General features: G+C 39.9%; 1 protein-coding gene across 1 annotated transcript in view; it reads left to right on the forward strand.

Moving 5' to 3' along the window:
- Positions 1-20,675, forward strand: part of CFAP54 (cilia and flagella associated protein 54) — a 380,538-nt gene that overhangs the window by 15,557 nt on the left and 344,306 nt on the right. The window contains exons 4-8 of the mRNA XM_025402762.1: positions 1,616-1,787; positions 7,025-7,083; positions 13,146-13,289; positions 16,116-16,229; positions 16,353-16,454. Of these exons, the coding sequence (XP_025258547.1) occupies positions 1,616-1,787; positions 7,025-7,083; positions 13,146-13,289; positions 16,116-16,229; positions 16,353-16,454 (591 nt within the window). The remainder of the gene's footprint in view (positions 1-1,615; positions 1,788-7,024; positions 7,084-13,145; positions 13,290-16,115; positions 16,230-16,352; positions 16,455-20,675) is intronic.

The following is a 20,675-nucleotide window of genomic DNA, read 5'->3' on the forward strand; positions in this document are numbered from 1 at the left end:
TTCCTCCTTCCTTCCTTCCTTCCTTCCTTCCTTCCTTCCTTCCTTCCTTCCCCCTTTCTTTTCTTTCTTTCTTTCTTTCTTTAACGGGGTCTTGCTCTGTTGCCCAGGCTGGAGTGCAGTGGTGTGATCTCGGCTCACTGCAACCTCTGCCTCCCAGGTTCAAGCGATTCTCATGCCTCAGCCTCCTGAGTAGCTGGGATTACAGGTGCCCACCACCACGCCCAGCTAATTTTTGTATTTTTAGTAGAGACAGGGTTTCACCATGTTGGTCAGGCTGGTCTTGAACTCCTGACCTCATGATCCTCCTGCCTTGGCCTCCCAAAGTGCTGGGATTACAGGTGTGAGCCACCGTGCCTGGCCAATTAATTTCTAAAGTAGAAATCTGTCTTTTTGTTCCACTACCCATTGACTTTGCCTTTTGGCTAAATTCCAAATTCCTGGGAATATATGGAATGCTCTCTATTTTTCTGAGCTTGGGTCACCCTATAATAGCCTCACTATTTTTTTTTTTTTTTTTTTTTTTAAGACAGAGGCTCACTCTGTTGCCCAAGCTGGAGTGTAGTGCTGTAATCTTGGCTCACTGCAACCTCCACCTCCTGGGCCCAAGTGATTCTCCTGCCTCAACTTCCCAAGTAGCTGGGATTACAGGTGTGCACCACCATGCCCAGCAAATTTTTGTATTTTTAGTAGAGATGGGGTTTCTTCATGTTGGCCAGGCTGGTCTTGAACTCCTGACCTCAGGTGATCTGCCTGCCTCGGCCTCGCTTCTTTATTTTAAACCGTCTCATCCAACCTTACAAAATACTTTCAATTCAGTGACCACAGCAGTCCCTTTAATGCTGCTTGAGCCTGGAGGCATGATCCTGGAACTGTTTTCCCTCCTCTAAGAGCAGCGTCCGTTTCTTCCTCATCCTGGAGTCCCTGTTGCCTAGCAGAGTGTGGCTAATAGAGGTGCTCAAGAAACGTTTGTTGAATGAATTGTGTAAATGGTTATAATCACACCTGAATTAATAAATAAGTTAAAATGCCACTGGGTGAGCTTATAACAATTGATTCAATTCTGTATTTTTGGCAAGAGGATTTTTTTTTTCTTTTTGAATTTCTTTTGACTAAGGAAAGCTAGTCTTAACTAGATGGATGTTTTAAAGAAACCTATCTATCATGTTTTTTTACACTATTAAATTAATTATCCATAATTGTTTCCGTTTTAGATTTTTACATTCTGAGAAATGCTTTCCTAAGTTATTTCTATTTCTATTTCTTTTTTCTTTTTCTTTCTTTTCTTTCTTTCTTTTTTTTTTTTTTTTGAGATGGAGTTTCACTCTTGTCACCCAGGCTGGAATGCAGTGGCGCGATCTTGGCTCACTGCAACCTCTGCCTCCCAGATCCAAATGATTCTCCTGCCTCAGCCTCCTAAGTAGCTAGGATTACAAGCATGTGCCACCATGCTCAGCTAATTTTTGTATTTTTAGTAGAGACAGGATTTCACCATGTTGGCCAGGCTGGTCTCGAACTCCTGACCTCAGGTGATTCGCCTCCCTAAGTGCTGGGATTACAGGCGTGAGCTACTGTTCCTGGTCAGTTATTTCTATTTCTATTTTCCTGTGTGTTTCAGTTTCATGCTTTGAGTGGCAAAAATATGTGCAACTACCAGCTGGTCTGTGACAGTGATGAAAACCTGCAGAATAAAGAATCTGTGGTCCAGTGTCTGCATATCTTGTCGTCCTTAAGGCTCATCATGCAGGTGGCTCTGCCACAGGAGCATCTTTGCTGGATTATCTTCAATGGTATATGCTGATGTATTTTATTTTCCATTGTGTCTTTCAGAAAGTTACTTCAATGCTAAGTTTGACAGTAGCTTGAGTACCTTGTGATTTAAAACATATGCATTTCATAATAGGATGATTGTATTTTTTTTCAACATTTGTATGACATGTTTGTCCTTTTAAATTGGGATGAATAATGCATGTCTTTGGGTTTTCACTGGGGAAAGGGTCAGAGACTGTGGGAATAATCACTGTTGGGTGTTCAAAAAGCAGAGCCACAGTTAACGAGTAAATATAGATGGGGAAAGGTCAAAGAACCAGTGCAGGTTAGATTGCTTCTAAGCATCACCCATTTACTGGCCCTGTCCTCAAACAACTTGGCTTTGGGTTTCTACAAAGTGACGTTCTCCTCCTACTTGATTTTGAGTGAGAAGCGCTGAGGAACACACACACACACACACACACACACACACACACACACACGTACATTATGTGTATGTCTGAAGAAATGAATCTCAGCTAAAAAATGTAATACTTGCTTTTCTCTATTTTAAAGTTGCAACTTACTGTATTGTCCTCTGGATAATATGTTTTTAAAAGGAAAATAATAATGACAGTGTGTTCGATGTGCATAAGCCAGGATCAAATAACTTCAAGGAAACATATTGGATTTTCCCTCATCCATGGCAACTGAAAGTATATTGTCTAGCCTTTTCCTTTCTCATCCACCCCCAAGTCATGTTTTGACATTTTGATTGAAATCAGACTTTACATTTGCTGCCAGAGATGAGGCCAACTTTGATGAGATTTTTTCAGTCCAGTGATTATTAAGCTTTTGTGTCTGATCATCCTCCAGAGATTCGATGTTACCTGCACCACCACTGCCATCTCTCACACATCTTGGCAGGACAGAGAAGGAGCAGCAGTTCTGTGTTAGGCCCAGTGGTTGAGCTCTATGGTCAGCCCTTGTTTGAGTGGTGGAAATGAGCATGATTGCCTGTCTTTACGCCTTTTAAGATCACAACCCAAACACAGTCTTTATTTTTTATTTTATTGTCTGAGACAGGGTCTCGCTTTCTCACCCAGAGTGGAGTGCAGTGTGGCACAATCACTGCAGTCTTGAGCCTTGAACTCCTGGTCTCAAGCCATTCTGCATCAGCCTTCCAAAGCACTGGAATTACATTTCTCTCAATAGTCTTTTTTTTTTTTTTTTTTTGAGATGGAGTCTCATTGTGTTGCCCAGGGTGGAGTGCAGTGGCATGATCTTGGCTCAGTGCAACCTCCACCTCCCAGGTTCAAGCGATTCTCCTGCCTCAGCCTCCCGAGTAGCTGGGATGACAGGCACGCACCACCACACCTGGCTAATTTTTGTATTTTTAGTAGAGACGGTTTTTTACCATGGTAGCCAGGCTGGTCTTGAACTCCTGGCCTTAGGCAATCCGCCCACCTCCGCCTCCCGAAGTGCTGGAATTACAGGTGTGAGCCACCATGCCCGGCCTCTCTCAATAGTCTTAAAAAAAAAAAAAAAAGATTATTTCTGTATCCTTGATACCCTTTTCTTGGTATGTGCTTTTTTCTTTTTCTCTTTTTTAATACACATGGCATTGTGCTCTAGATTTTATTCTGTTTCCTATTTTTTTCCCTGCTGAATATTGTGGTTTTAGAATCTAGCTAAGTTCCTGTATGTAAATCTAATTCATTAACTCAGCCTGCTGAATTATATTCCAGATATCCATACAGGCCTGGCGATGAGCACCTGGTTTGCCTGACCTCTCTAACTGCACAAATAATTCTGCAATGAATATCCTTACACATGTCCTTTTATAGACCTGTGCGAGAGTTTTCTGGATCTGTGCCCAGGAGTGGAATTACTGGGTTCTGGGAGATACAGATACTTAGTTTCAGTAACTACTCTCCCTGTTTTAATTTATTCATCTAAAACTTACTGAATGCCTACCATATGCTAGGCATTGTTCTAGGTGCTAGGGACACAGGAGTGGACAATAGACAAAATCCATTCTCATGCTGACTTCCATTGCAGGGAGATGCTAAACAAATCAAAACTGAATTGTGTCAGATGGTGACGAGTGCTATGGAGAAAAGTCAAAGCCAGAAGGGGATAGAGAGAGCAGGGGCTGGGCTGCTGAGATGACTGGGGAACAAAGACCTGAAGGAGTTTGGATAGTGAAGTTTCTGGGTATTTGGTGGAAGGGCATTCCAACTAGGGGATCAACAAGTGCAGAGACCCTGAAGTTTTGACAATTTGGAATTTAAGTAGTCAAAACTATATTTCACTGAAAAGGTCAAATGTGCCTTGGTAACTTATCAAAATATGTTTGACCTTTTCAGTTAGACATTTACTGTATTTACTTTTAATTGACTGTTATACACACACACAGCCTTGGTTTCTTCAAATATTTAACCAATCTTGGTTTTTAAATAAAAATTTAGGCTGGGCACGGTGGCTCACACCTGTAATCCTAGCACTTTGAGAGGCCAAGGCAGGCAGATCACCTGAGGTCAGGAGTTCAAGACCAGCCTGGATAACATGGTGAAACTGGGACTCTACTAAAAATACAAAAATTAGCTGGATGTAGTGGTACATGCCTGTAATCCCGGTTACTCGGGAGGCTGAGGCAGGAGATTTGCTGGAACCTGGGAGGCGGAGGTTGCAGTGAGCCAAGATCATGCCACTGCACTCCAGCTTGGGTGACAGAGCAAGACTCCATCTCAAAAAGGAACAAAGCCAGACAAACTTCCAGAAATACCCTGAGATCATAAAGATTCAGTCTGTGTTCCATCTGATACCATTTACTCTCCGAGTCTGGCTTTTGCAGCAGGAATTTGTGAGCCATGCCAAGATTTTGAACTGTCAAAGGACTCAGTTACAATTAGAACCTTTTAGGGCTGGAAAGGTTAAAGGCACCTTTTTGAAATACAGAAGGCCCTTGTCATTCTTGAGGGCAGTCTCCTGAGGCCTTCCTGAGTTCCTAGTTCCCCGTTACTGGCATGTTTATATAGGCTCCTGGCTTACATCCTCATCACATGTTTTGTGGACAGGCATGTGTTTCCTGTGCATATTTTTACCTGGTGACTATTTTTTTTTCCTACAAAGAAACACTTATACAATTTTATTTTTAAAGATGAAGAGTAGAGGCCAGGAATGGTGGCTTATGCCTCTCATCCCAGTATTTTGGGAAGCCAGATCACTTGAGGTCAGGAGTTCGAGGCCTGCCTGGCCAACATGGCCAGATCCCGTCTCTACTAAAAATACAAAAATTAGCTGAGCATGGTGGCAAGTGCCTGTAATCCCAGCTACTCGAGAGCCTGAGGCACGGGAATCACTTGAACCCAAGAGGTGGAGGTTGCGGTAAGCCGAGATTGCACCACTGTACTCCAGCCTGGGTGACGGAGCGAGACTCTATCTCAAAAAAAAAAAAAAAAAAAAAAAAAAAAAAAAAGAAATGAAAAAGATAAAGAGTAGAGGTCAACAAAGCCTCATCGAGATAAGTCTGCTGAGCTCGAGTTGTTATTAGTCGTGTGGTTTCTTCCCCAGTGGATCTTCAGTGGAATGAATAACTGCAGGTGCTGGGGGTAGTCAGACAGATAATGCCGAGTCCCTGAGCATTAAGGACCAATTGCATTCTCTATGAAATTTAGGGTACTATACATTTAAGTTTAAAGTTTGTTCAATTTGGGGGGTCACTGATTTGTGTAATTGATGTTTATGATGCTCATAGTTGTGTTTTAATCAAGTGATAGATGTTTTGGTGCAGTTGCCATTTTCTCACAAACTTTTTATTTATTCATTTTTTTGAGATGGAGATTTGCTCTGTCACCCAGGCTGGAGTGCGGTGGCGCGATCTTGGCTCACTGCAACCTCTGTCACCTGGGCTTAGGCGATTCTCCTGCCTCAGTCTCCTGAGTAGCTGGGATTACAGGTGCACACCATCATGCCTAGCTAATTTTGTATTTTTAGTAGAGATGGGTTTTCTCCACATTGGCCAGGCTGGTCTCGAATTCCTGACCTCAGGTGTTTTGTCCGCCTCGGCCTCCCAAAGTGCTGGGATTACAGGTGTGAGCCATCATGCCCGGCCATCAGAAGCTTTTAAAGTTTAAACCTGAACATAGAATTCATAACTGTTGAACTTTTATGGTTACAAATATTAGATACTTTATAGAAAATATTTAGACTCCTGTTATAATTACATGCCTTTTAAAAGCATGTTACCATCTTTTGGTTATGTTTATAGCTTGATAAACTGCTTGTATGCAGAGAGAAGTATAGTGATGTTCCCCACTCCTGTCTTCAACCCTCCCTCCAGCCTTCTATCCTCTTTTAATTAATGGTCTGACAAAAAAGCATACTTGAGTAACCTTACTTAGGTGTTGGAAATGCTGTTTTTCATTAGAATGCTTATAGGACACACCTTAATGATGGGAAAAATGTTATATGAGTCCGAGAGTGAATATAATGTGACCTGTTATACATTGCAATTTTTAAATTATTATGAGTTTCCTTGTTGAGTATTTTGCCATGCTGATTAAATATGTATTCTGATCTTATTTGGAGATAAATCTTTAGTTTCTCAACCATAAGGAAACCATGGGAACCAATAATATGTATCTTTTTGAGATGGAGTCTTGCTCTGTCGCCCAGGCTAGAGTGCAGTGGCACGATCTCGGCTCACTCTAATCTCCGCCTCTCAGGTTCAAGCAATTTTTCTGCCTCAGCCTCCCGAGTAGCTGAGACTACAGGTGCATGCCACCACCTCCTGCTAATTTTTGTATTATTAGTAGAAAGGGGTTTCACCATATTGGCCCAGCTGGCCTTGAACTCCTGACCTCGTGATCCGCCTGCCTCAGGCTCCCAAAGTGCTGGGATTACAGGCATAGCCACTGCACCCAGCTGGGAACCAGTAATATTTTATATGAATTAATGAAAGCACAAGGTACATAAATTATGCCACTAGGATTATTCTTTTGTTCGTTATACTTCAGAACTTAAATTGCCTGTAAAATGAGACTAAAAGATTCTTGTGTCAACATATTTAAAATATGGCCATATTAATTATTTTAATGATTTTGTTTACAAGTTACACGAAAAATTATGATGAGTATGACTCTGTGTACCATTTATCAGACTTTCTCATGAGATCAGTTGTTTTGGGAACTACAGACTTGAACCACAGAAATTGGAATATAAAATTTCTATCATTTGACTGTACAACATGTTAACAATCATTTTCTCCATCCAGGTACCATTTATATTTACACCATTTGCAGAAAACTGATGGCCATAGGTCAGTCTTCCAAGGTATGAAATGTACTGAACAAATGTTTTCCCCTCTATTTCCTGTTCTGTTTTTCTTAAGGCTTTCATTACGCAGTATATTGAATGTTAAACAAGGAATATTTGGAGAATTATATAATATAAAATTTAGTAAATATATATTATATAGCATTATTATTCTTAGTTTTGCTTTAATAGGGATCATATGTTAAAATATAGATGATAAAATGTTAATGAAAAGAAAGGAAATTCCTGAGGATGTCAGTATTCTCTGTGTCTCAGATAGTCGTACTTGTCACACTTGATAGTGAACATCCATCTGGTTAGTATAGCTTTAGGTAGGGTGACCACCCATCCTGGCTTGCCCAGCAAAGTCCTGGTTTATGCCTGTTGTCCTGTTAGTAATTATCAGTAGCGCCCACTTTTACTAGTAAAAGTGGCCTGGGCCGGGTGCAGTAGCTTACACCTGTAATCCTAGCACTTTGGGAGACCTAGACAGGCAGATCACTTGAGGCCAGGAGTTAGAGACCAGCTTGGCCAGCATTGCAAAACCCCGTCTTTACAAAAAATGCAAAAATTAGCTGGACCTGGTGGCACATGCCTGTAGTCCCAGCTTCTTGGGAGGCTGAGGTGGGAAGATTGCTTGAGCCTGGGAGGCAGAGGTTGCAGAGAGCCGAGATCATGCCACTTTGCACTCTAGCCTGAGTGACAGAACAAGACTCTGTCTCAAATAAAATAAAATAGAAAATTTAAAAAAGGTGTCCTGGTTTGGATGATAAACTATGGTTACCCCCTTTATGTCATGATATGGAGCTTGGATTTTATTCTGCTTGAAGCGCTTCCACTTCTGGCCTGCATGCTAATCGGGTGAATGCACACTTAAACTCTAACCCAGCTGCATGACGAAGGCAAGGAGACTATTTTATAATAAGATTCTTACCAGTACTCACTGCTCAGTGTTAGCTTGAGGAAGTTGCTGACACTTCTATTGACTTCCCTACAATGTTGGTAGCGTTTTTGTCCGCGGGAGACATATTTATTCCCTGTATTAATTTTCCAGTTATTGGAATGTAGGCCAAGAAGGGCGAACATACTCCCGTTGCGACCCAGCTTGAGTTGTTGCTGGCATCTGAAACATGACTACTTTTATTCTTTATTCCATGCAGAACCTTACCCTGAATATTCTAACACTCAGGAGAGATACGTTTTTTCTTATTTCCTCAAAGCATAGCCAAGTATCTTAAAAGCTGACAACATTTGAAAAATAAAAATGGAAGTAAAGAAATTTGCATGCTCAATGGATAACATTAATTATGTGTTCTCTCTCTGTTTTGCTTCTCAAATTAAAAAAAACTCTATGACAGACAGTGACTTGAAGCTCTGTGCCAGCTTTCTGAGTGTGAATTAAATTGAGGGGGGACTGTCCCAGGTCTAATGTAAACTTGGCCTACAGACTATTGCAATGATGCTACATTCAGTTCCACATGATTTCCTAAAGAGAATTTGCATACTCTGGTTGCTCTTGGTGTAACAACAACAAACACAGCTTCACAGGACCATCATAGTTTGGTCTGCTGCAGTGCTTGCTGCCAAAGCTTTGAAGGGCAGAGATGTCTGTGCCAACATTTGACTGTTAGTGTTTGTGCTTGTTAATGCTGAGAGAATTTTAAAGTGACAGTCATCTTAAAATAATTTCTTATTCATAACCTTTGTAAGACATTTCCTCTCTGCCTCATATACCTTGAGTTTGTCTCTGGTAAAATAAGGATAGTTGAGTATCTTGTCATGCTGATTAAATATGTATTCTAATCTTATTAGGAGATAAATCTTCAGTTTTTCAACCATAAGGAAACCATGGGAACCAATAATATTTTATATGAATTAATAAAAGCACAGGGTACATAAATTATGCCACTAAAATTATTCTTTTGTTAATTATATTTCAAAACTTAAATTGCCTGTAAAATGATACTAAAAAATTGCCTGTAAAATGAGACATCTAGTCAGAGATGTACTGAGACCAGGGGCAATGTCACCCTATACCGTTAGAATAATGCACGTCTGTTGACTAAATGGAATCCCATCATGACTCATTCTATTTTGGTTTACTTACTCAAATGGAGAAGCTGCAGAGAAGGGGTTGATATTTTCTGATAGTTCTTTTTTTCCTTTTTTTTTTTGAGACTGAGTCTTGCTCTGTCGCCCAGGCTAGGTGCAGTGGCACCATCTTAGCTCACTGCAACATCTGCCTCCTGGGTTCAAGTGATTCTCCTGCCTCAGCCCGTGAGTAGCTGGGATTACAGGCACCCACCACCACGCCCGGCTAATTTTTTGTATTTTCAGTAGAGATGGAGTTTCATCATATTGGCTAGGCTGGTCTCGAACCCCTGACTTCCAGTGATCTGCCCACCTCGAGCCTCCCAAAGTGCTGGGATTACAGGCGTGAGCCATGGCGCCTAGCCCAAATTGAGTATAGTTCTGTGGTGCCAGTCTTGTGAGATGGGAATGGGAGGTGAGGGATGCAATAATTTTGGGGTGGTGGGTGGTTGTACATTTGGCACTTGGAGATCTGAATGACATTCTTTCTGTTTGTTCAATATAGTAAGTTTCAAGGAAATTAATAATTTTCACCAGTAATTCCCAGACCCCCAGATGGTAAATTGATTCCTGAGCTGAGGCTAAAAATGGATTTGATGGGTCCATTTAATGGAGACAAGTCCTTGGAGGTCCCACCATGTGTGAGATGTCCTGGGTCTGAGGGATTTGAATTCTGTAGTGACTTCAGAGTTCAAGTATGTTATAGCATAAGACGGAAGGAGAAATAGACCTGGGCTCCTCACACTGTCTAAACTCCCGTTTGTATAGGATCTAGGCATGATGGCTAGCTTTTGTTATTCTTATTGAATCTGTAGTGTGTGCTAGGTCCTGTGAAAGACTTATGAGGTGGGCAGGAGCATCATCATCATTAGCATTGATTGAATGAATCTCCTGTCATCAAGCATGCTTGTAAGCGCTTTCATTTATCCTCACATGTAATCTTCACAGCACCACTTTGAGAAAACTGCTGTTATTACCTCTCTCTCTCTCTAATATATATACATATTTTTTTGAGACAGAGTCTCGCTCTGTCACCCAGGCTGGAGTGCAGTGGTGCGGTCTTGGCTTCCTGCAAGCTCCGCCTCCCAGGTTCACGCCATTCTTCTGCCTCAGCCTCCCCAGTAGCTGGAACTACAAGCGCCCGCCTCCACGCCCGGCTAATTTTTTTTGTATTTTTAGTAGAGACGGGGTTTCACTGTGTTAGCCAGGATGGTCTCGATCTCCTGACCTCGTGTTCCGCCCACCTCAGCCTCCCAAAGTGCTGGGATTACAGGTGTGAGCCTTCGCGCCTGGCCATTACCTCTATCTTATGGAATAGATAAGCGAGCTGAGGCTGGGAAAGTTACTTTGCTGAGGGTCACACATCTAGTCAGAGATGTACTGAGACCAGGGACAATGTCACCCTGTACCGTTAGAATAATGCACGTCTGTTGACTAAATGGAATCCCATCATGACCCATTCTATTTTGGTTTACTTACTCAAATGGAGAAGCTGCAGAGAAGGGGTTGATGTTTTCTGATATAACCCTGTCTTCCTAACGACATCCTGAAAGCGAGAACTAACCAGGGGCTCTTCCCTAGTGCTGCAGCAGGTCACCAGCATAAGCTTAGGGAATAGAGGGTGGTCAGACTTCTGAAACCTCTTTCCCTGAGGACATACGACCATTTTGCTTTTGTTTATGGAGTAGTTTCTTTGGTGGCACTTAAAACTGTAGTATAGTACTCAGCAAACATTAAAGAATACATCTAGAATCTGTTCATTCTAAGAAACGATTGATTTCTGTTTCATTTTACTATGAAACTGAAGTAGTTTGACAATGTATGTGGCTTGAACAATTACTGTCAAATTATTTCACATACCATTACATAAACTTTAAGTCCCAACTTTGAAATTGCTTGTCATTTTCTTTAAATGGTGTAAACTGATATAAATGAGGCTGCAGCGCCATCCTGTGGCTGAGCTGATTAATCGTGTGTATGTTTCCTGCTGAACACCTGCAACATGCTCTTGCTGGGGCCATGTTTTGGATATGGATATCATTTGACTTTTCAAAGGTTTTTTTTTTTTTTTTTTTTTTTCCCATGAAGAGAATAGTCCTGATGTATCATTTTAATTTTTTTTAATTAATAGAAACAATTATTTGTAGCTTTTAAGGGTAAGAAAAAAATGCTACAAATTGAGTCATATTTTGAAAATGGCTTTTCCTGTTTAAACTTGAAAGATAGTTTTTCATAACCCTATGTGGTTTATGGTGAGCTTCTCCCCTTTGTCAAGGCTCCTCTGTGTAGTGGAAAGAACACTGCACTGGGGAGTTCAAAGACCTGAGTTTCAGCCCCAGCTCTTTTGCTTAGAATGAGTTTAGCCTCATGGAGTCAAGCTAGGTTACTTTTAAGATCCCTTCTGGCACAAAAAACTTTGATTTTCCATAAACAAATCAAATACAATGTGAACAATTGTTAACTGGAGCTATTTTTATTTTGAAATGTGACATTTCTAATACCAGGAGTCCTGAAGGATTTTAGAAAGATGTGAATTTAAAGGGAAAATTTAGGCATGGCTTAATCATATACCACCCAACCCAAACCACAACAATCCAAATGCAAAAATCTGAAATAGAGATTGTTAGGGAGCAGCAAATGTGAGAAAAATTCAAGGGTTTCTGGTGATATGATTAATTTTGTATCAGTTCACAAAGTTCACAACAATAACAATGGCAGCAACAACAAAAACAGCAATGAATCAACCTCAGTCTAATTTAGAAGAGGTACAGTGTCCATAGCCAGGGACTGAGAGCATTCACTGTACTGTGGTCTAGCCATACACCCTGAAAGGATGCTGGCAACCTGGGGCAAAGCCACAGAAGGCCAATCATGGTGGAGAAGGGCAGTGCAGTTCCGTGAGGGATGGAAGTACTTGGGGATATTTACCCTGGATGAGAGAGCCGAGGGAGAGGGCAGACTGCATAAGTGTTTTTAGATTTCTGGATGGCTGTAATTTAGAAGTGAGTTTTGGACTGCCTTGTGCTGTGCTGGAAGGCATGATGAGGACTAATGCACTGGAGGTATATCAAGGTGGATTTTATTTTAGATTGTGGAAGTATTTTCCTAGCACGTCATGTACATTATCTCTTTCTCCGTAACAACACTATTGTGATGTGAAAAAATACCCATTTTACAGATGAGAAAATTGAGCCCTAAAGAGGTAAAATGATCCAGTCACTAGGTGGTAAAATTGGGACTGAAATTCCGGTTTATTTGATTCTAATCTTGGACCATTTCTACTAAGCACCGCAGGCCCCAGGCTGTAAGCCTTTTTCATTTTCCTTACCCCCTATACCAGCTAATCTTCAGAATAATGTACTGGTTCCACGCTAACAAATAACAATTGTATCATTGGAGTTAATTCCTAGACTACTGTTGACATGATAAATATTAATAAAAATGAGCGGAGAAGCTTCTAAGAAGACAAGATAGGCCGGGTGCAGTGGCTCATGCCTGTCATTCCAGCACTTTGGGAGGCCTAGGCAGCTGGATCACTTGAGGTCAGGAGTTCAAGACCAGGGTGGTCAACGTGATAAAACCTCCTCTCTACTAAAATAGAAAATTAGCCGGGCATGGTGGTGCACACCTGTAGTTCCAGTTACTTAGGAGGCTGAGGCATGAGAATCAATTGAACCTAGGAGGCGGAGGTTGCAGTAAGCTGCAATTGTGCCATTGCACTCCAGCCTGGATGACAGAGCAAGACTCTCTAAAAACAAACAAACAAAAAGACATTTTAGAATGTCTTCCAAAATGGCTTGAAATTTTGAGTTCTTTAAATTATCTTTTACTTTTTAAATGCTTGTTTCTTCTTGACATGTTATTTATGGTATTTTTGGTTTAAGTAATCAGCAACTTGTGCTCACAACTTAGAATTTGATTATATTTAATACAATTATCATTATTAGCTTAAAATGAAAACAAATCCAATGGTGCCCTTTATTTTGCAGGCCTTAGAGTATCTCCTGTGGGCCAGCATGTGTATGGAGTCCTTGGTCCCGCTCCTGTCGCTCAGGTACTTGACATGGCGCACTACTCTCTACGCAGCTGTTTGCCAGTGCTGCTATGACTGCCAAGCCGGAATTCATGGAGAGGTATGCTGCTTTTTAACTCTGAGGAGTCGAATTTTTTTTTTTTTTGAGATGGAATCTCGCTCTGTTGCCCAGGCTGGAGTGCAGTGACGTGATCTTGGCTCACTGCAACGTCTGCCTCCCATGTTCAAGCGATTCTCCTGACTCAGCCTCCTGAGTAGCTGAAATTACAGGCATGTGCCACCCATGCCCAGCTAATTTTTGTATTTTTAGTAGAGACAGGGTTTTTCCACGTTGGCCAGGCTGATCTTGAACTCCTGACCTCAGGTGATCTGCCTGCCTTGGCCTCTCATAATTACAGGTGTGAGCCACCATGCCCAGGCCCAATATTTTAAAAATAGAGCGTATCCAGCGTTTTCTTCCTTAGATGTCTGCAAGGGGAAAAACAAAACCCAACCAAAGAATTGAAATGAAGCAAACACAAAAGTTCAAGGCTTTATTTGCACAAATTTGTTTGGCTTTTCCATTCTGTTTCTCTCGCTCTCCTTTCTGGTCTCTCCTTTATTCTCTATTCACTTTCACCTTCTTTTGCTCCTTTTCTGAGTAAGATTTTTGGATTTTTTTAAATTAAGATTTTTATTTTTAAATGACAAGTAATAATTGTATATACTTAGGAGGTACAATGTGATGTTTTGTTGGATGTATACACTGTGGAATGATTATATTAAGCTAATTAACATATTCATCTTCTCACATGCCTTTTTCTTGTAGTGAGAACACTTAAAATCTATTCATTAGCAATTTTGAAATATGCAATACATTGTTGTTAACTATGATCACCATGCTGTGCAATAGATCTCAAAAATTTCTGTCTGCTGTCTTTCCATCCTCATTTTGCTCTTGGACACAAGCCGCCGTCCCTCCTCGTTTAGTTTTGTGTTCCTTATGACTTAGTACACTCTTGTCTTGCTTTTCTCTGCTAACCACCATTTAATACACTTTCTTTTTCTTTTGTTTTTTTTCTTTCTTTTTTAAGACAGAGTCTTGCTCTGTTGCCCAGGCTGGAGTATAGTGGTCTGATCACGGCTCACTGCAGTCTTAGTCTCTGAAGTAGCTGAGACTGCAGATGCACACCACTATCCCCAGCTAATTGAATACACCTTCTAACGACCATTTAATACACTCTATTTTTTTTTGTTTTTCCTTCTTTCATATCTTTTTGATTGAGTACTTGAAATATAACTTAACTTCAGGCTGGGCATGGTGGCTCATGCCTGTAATCCCAGCACTTTGGGAGGCTAAGGCGGGTGGATCACCTGAGGTCAGGAGTTCAAGACCAGCTTGGCCAGCATGGCAAAACCTTGTCTCTACTAAAAATACAAAAATTAGTCAGGCATGGTGGTGGGTGCCTGTAGTCCCAGCTACTCAAGAGGCTGAGGCAGGAACCCGGGAGGCTGAAGTTGCAGTGAGCTGAGATCGCACCATTGCACTCCAGCCTGGGCAACAAGAGTGAAACTCCATCTCAAAAAAAAATTATATATATATATATATAAAATTTATGTGTGTGTGTGTGTGTGTATATATATATACACTCCAGAGCTTCTATTGGCCTGTAGAGCACCCCAGTGTAAATCTGAAAAAGGCACCTTCTCTACATTACATGATACCTGGCTTGGTCAGTGGATGGGGCCTTGGTGAGAATGAGAAATAAGCACCCCTTCGTTTGGGCCAACACGTTCCTGCATGAGGGTGCACGGTTTGGTATGTGGGGCATAAGCTGGACTTCTGCTCTAGTCAACCTCTTTGGCTGGAAGTCTTGTGTAGGACTGCCTTCATGACTGTGCACATGCCTGTTCATATCTTGTTAACAACCATAAATAAATCATCTGGCCAATTCACAGTTCCATTTAGTTTTTCCTGCCAGAACTAATTCTGAAGGGTTAGATGCTGGTGGCACATAGGCAGAGGAACAGCCTAATTCAACCTTCATGGGTTACTTGTATAGCTCAAGATAGATTCCAGAAAGACAACTCATCATATATATATATATATATATAGTTAACTTCAGTGTACTAGTGGTGGCATATTTTGTTCTGTAGCTATTAAGATTATTAAGGAATGAAACTTTTATAGCGTTTTGGCCATTTGATCCCATTTGGGATTTTTCTTTATTGGAAAATGTAACCCTTCATATATGTTAATATTGTGGTTGGTCTAGAAGCATCTTCATTAAAAATTACAAATGGTGAATGAAATATTTCAAAGAGATGGTGAAATAAGGGACATGAACTCTTGTTATTGAGTTCTTAATAACTCCCTTGAACTCATTTGTTATCTCTAGAGGATTATAATAATGGTGATATGATTAAATAAGAAAGCCTCCCTTCTTCCTTCCTTCAGATATTTATTAAACACAGTGTGCTGCGTACTGGAGACACAAAAATGAGTAAGATCCTTTCAGGAAGTCACAGTTTGGTGGTCAATGTGAACAGTTAGGTAGATAATACAGCATGTCACGATAGGAAGATTGGGATTTGAGAAGAGCAACTGAGGACGCACACGCGCGTGTGTGTGTGTGTGCACGCACACGTGAGGACATGCAGTGCCAAATGCTGAGAAGCGATAGTCTGTATGGAGCTACTGTTGAAGTCATATTTCAGCTTTCCTTTTTAAAATTTCATAATTCATAAAGTTACCTTATCTCACCATTTATTGGAGAGTTTAATGGTTCTTAAAGAAAATGATAGACTAGATAAAAGGAGTCAGCATTAACTTAGAGCTTAATTCACAGATTAAATCGAATGCCTAGGAGAACAAAACATATTGTCTTTATACATTTTAATCGCTATATTCTGATTTATGAATTAAATTTATTTTAATCGCATGTAGGCATTTGCTCGGCGTGCTTTGGCTAAAATTGATGAGTTAAGGCAACTGGAATTAATGAGTTCCTCAAAATCCCAGGAAGAATCGCGAAGATATTTTAGAGAGGCCACAATAAAGGTATACAAATTTCATGAAATAAAAGAAATTTACCACACTCTACAGCTGATTAAATACTTAATATTAGTAGTTGGGAAGTACATCTCATTGTTATTTCATGTATAATTCTGCTTTTTGAGGCAGATGGCAGTGATGATCTTCAAAAGAGGAGTCTTTGAATCTAGAAGAAAAAACAAAGCTGTCTTTAGACCCAAGATAAGAATTAACCTAAGGGAAGTACAAACTGTAAGTCTAAACATATCTTCTCTCTTTAAGACTCTTTTTGCAGTGTATTTGTATTATGCTCCGATGTCTTTCAAGCCTAGTCATTCATTAAATTCTGCCCCCAGTTCTCTGCCTCAATGGGTAAATAGAGAGAAGAGTGTTTTTCTAGTTTGCACATAGCCTCACTTCATCTCTTTCTCAAAGCTTTTGTGTCTTAGCACAATCCCAGTTTTGCAAGCTTAAAGGACAAGAGGCTGAAGAGGAGCCAGTGAAAGATTTCAATGAACCGGCTCTTGCAAATGAATAGGCCTCTGAGTGGTTCTGCGCATGCCTTTGTCTTTGACCGCTTAGGGTGAGCTGAGCAGGGGAGCAGGCTTTGAGCTGCAGCGAAGATGGAGGCACCTTTTCTCATCGGCCTTAGGTTTCACCCTTGGGAATGTTCAGGAGCTAGGTTATCCAGTAGCAACAAACAACCCCCATACCTCAGGTGGCTTAAAACAATTTATCGTCTACTGGAGTCATATGTTATTTTAGTTATCAGGGGCTCTGCCTTACAAAAGCTGCTCAGGGCCAGGCTGAAGAGCAGCCTTCGTTTCAAACACTGCTAGTCGTTTGGCCAGAGGGGATAAAAGAGAGCTCTGGGGAACCTTGCACATCTAGTGATGCTCAGCATAGAAGTGACATGAGTCTGTTCTTCTCATATGTTGTAACCAGCCACACAGCCTCTCCCAACCACAAGCAAACACTAGTAAAGATGATCGTAGGGCAGGGAGTAGGCAACGTCAGGCCTGTGGGGCCCTCAGCCCTTTTTGTTCCCCTTGTCTTTTTTTTCTTCTTCCCTTTGCCTTCCTGACTGTTAATATCCCCCAGGGCCCAGCTCTATATCGTTTTGAAGCTCTCCCTGACTGTTCTAGATGGATATATACCCTCTTCTGCGAGCTTCCGTGTAGGGATTGAAAATGAATCTATGGTGAAGGAGATGAGCAGTTTCTTACAGAAGAGGTGTATCAAATCTCAGAACCTGGAAAGGATTTGGGAAATCATCTGGTTCAGTCATTTTATATTACAGATGGGAAAATAAAACCTGCAGTATTTAAATGACTGGCTCAAGATCACAAAGGCAGCCGCTGGCAGAACCAGAACCAGCACCTGCATCTCTTAAGTCCAGTGCTTGGCCGCTACTCCAATCACTGCTACTCTCTTTCCTCATTTCTTCTTAACACATTTAGGAGTAATCCTTTTTCTTTCTTTTAAATGAATTATTATATTTAAATACAAATGGTTTTTGGACATGGTACCTTTCCATTGCTACTTAGTGTGACAATATTGACTACTGAGCCCGCAGGTACATTTTATACATCCCTTTTAAGATGTATCCCTTACTAACCAACAGTCTATTAAATGGTGAGTAATTAATTAAATTATAGGCAATTCCTCGGATAAGCTTTTAAGCTGCCTGCATCTGGGATTAAGTAGCGGTGCTATAGTCTTTGTAAGAGGGCAGGGAACAATTTTTTTTTCTCTCCAGCATTTTTTTTTCTCTGCGCAAGCAAATTTAAATACCCAAAGTTGCAAGACTGTTGTTACTTAGAATATTATTAGGACTTAGTTATCCTGGTAGCAAAACTAAATACATTTTCAAAGAAAAATGTTTAAAATTCCAGATAAAATTACATTAAAAACTAAGTTATATCTGATTTCCCTTAAGATAATTGTTGAATGAAAAGTTCTGGTGATTTTTTTTTAAGAAAAAATTGTAATTGTTTAGTGAGTAGTTGTTTCAGAGACTATTCAACACATTCTTTTCATAATATCATCCTATATTACCTTGGCATATTTTGCAGAATGTCCTGTTTTCTGTGTATGAAATAATTTTATTATGTTTCTACCAAATAAATTAATTTCAATATGCATTAAACATATTTTCTGAAACATTTCTGGGTTTGTATGTAAGTTGTTAACTCACAGTAAATCATTTTGACTCTCAAAATATTTTTTTAAAGGACGACTAATTCAGACTTCTAATGATTGATTAGTTAGTGATTTATTCAATAAATATTTTTAAGTACCTGCTATGTGAGCAAGTAGAAGAAGATTACATTCTAGTGGAGAATTACATCATAAAAAATAAATAAAATAATTATAGCTTGTGATAAATATTAATAAATAAATAATGATAATGGTGAGGATGAAATGAGTTACATGTAAAGCCCTTAGAATGTTCCCAGCGGATAGTAAGTAGGTCCTCAGTAAATATTAGCTATTATTGTTTATTTATTATTTATTAATTCAACAACCATGTATTGAGTGTCTACTGTGGTTTCAAGTATAGTGGAATATAGAAATACTAAATTGCAGCCCTGGCTTTTTGAAGGGCCTTGGAATAATGGACAGAATTTGGCTAGACAGGGAGAATAGAGATAAACATTCCAAATGAAGGGTCAGAGCATGGTCATAACTTAGAAGCCAGAGTAGGCAAAATTTGCTGGGGGTCAGTGATAAATAGAGCTTGACTAGGTAGGAATAGACACGTGATGTTGGGAAATTAACATAATACATCTCCTAGAGTAGATGTCATGGAGACCATAGATTTAGAGATGGAACCAGACTGTACAGTTGTGCCATTCAGATTTTCATTCATCCTGACATTTTAAATAATAATATATCCTATGCAGTATATGTGTCATAATTTGTCTATTTTGTCATTATTATTTTAGTTCTTTCAAATTTTTTTGCTATTTTAAGTATTGACATCATCCACATCTTCAGACATGCTTATTTTTTTTCTTTCTTTTATTTCCTGTGGATAAAATTCCAGGTGTAGGATTACAGAATCGAAGGACATAAACATTTTATTTCCCTTGATATATATTGCCAACTTGATTTCCGAAACGAGTATTCCTATTCCAAGGTGACAACTTGCAAGTACCAATTATTTTACCACAAGCTGTTATTATTTTTATATTATTATTTGTTTTATTTTATTTTTCTTTGCTAATTCAGTTTTCATAAGATGGCTTGCCATTTTAACTTTGTTTTTTTGAGCCAGCTTTTCTTTCATTGTGTGAATTATTTTTCACAGTCTTTGACCATTTATCTACTAGGGATTTTAATTTTCAAAATATACTTGAATGAGCTCATTATTTTTATAGACGTTATTATTTTGCTTTTTATACTTGACAATCCATTGTTTTCCTTATTGCTTCAGCTTTAATTCGTTTTTATAGATCTTTTAAATATTTATATTTCAAAATCTTTTACTTAATATTTTATTTGCAGCTCTGATAAATATTCCATTCTTTTTGCTAGTTTTTCTATGAAATTTTATAAGTAATTTCATTGTTTTATTCACTTGGGTTTTACCATTTCATTTTGAATACTTCTAATTATTCGTAAAGTTGATTATGCTGTTTCAATATGTATTTTTAAAAGCTCTGTTTTAACCTAAATAAAAATCTTAGGAAAAACTCTTACCTCTATAAGAAAAGAGAAGGCAGGGCATGAAGTTCAAATTTTTTTGAAGTTTTTTTGAGACGGAGTCTCACTCTGTCACCTAGGCTGGAGTGCAGTGGCATGATCTTGGCTCACGGCAACCTCCACCTCCTGGGTCAAGCAATTCTTCTGCTTCAGCCTCCCAAATAGCTGGGACTACAGGCACACACCACCGTGTCTGGCTAATTTTTGTATTTTTAGTAGAGACAGGGTTTCACTATGTTGGCCAGGCTGGTCTCAAACTCCTGACCTCGTGATCCACCCACCTCGGCCTCCCAAAGTGCTGGGATTACAGGCGTGAGCCACTGTGCCCGGCCTCTTGTTGAAGCTTTTAACATATCAGTTGGCCTATGGATTGAAAAGGTACAGAAGCTTATGAGTAGGGAAGCTAGTGTTTGCAGGAAAGTAGTTCAAGCGAACTTTATCCCTGCTTTTGTTTTTCTGTCTTTCTGACTTTGCCTTAATAAGAGAAATAAAAGCAAGGGAATTATGAGGATATCTTCTAGCTGGATAAGGATTCTAGAAAAGTCAACTAGAACTACAGTTCTTATTTGCTGGCAAACTAAATGCAGAGAACAGGTCATTTGTTGGAGAGAAGAATGAAGTGTGGCAGGAAGCATGTGCAAGAAGTGCAGTCATTTGGGGCCAGTACAAAGCATAATGACTGGGAACCCACACAGGTTCTAAACAGTCACTAGCCTGTTAGCATAAAGCTGATCAATTCTTTCTTAGAGTTAATTGCCACAAGCC

The sequence above is a fragment of the Theropithecus gelada genome, chromosome 11 (genome assembly GCF_003255815.1).
Source record: "Theropithecus gelada isolate Dixy chromosome 11, Tgel_1.0, whole genome shotgun sequence".
In the NCBI taxonomy this organism is placed as follows: Eukaryota; Metazoa; Chordata; class Mammalia; order Primates; family Cercopithecidae; genus Theropithecus; species Theropithecus gelada.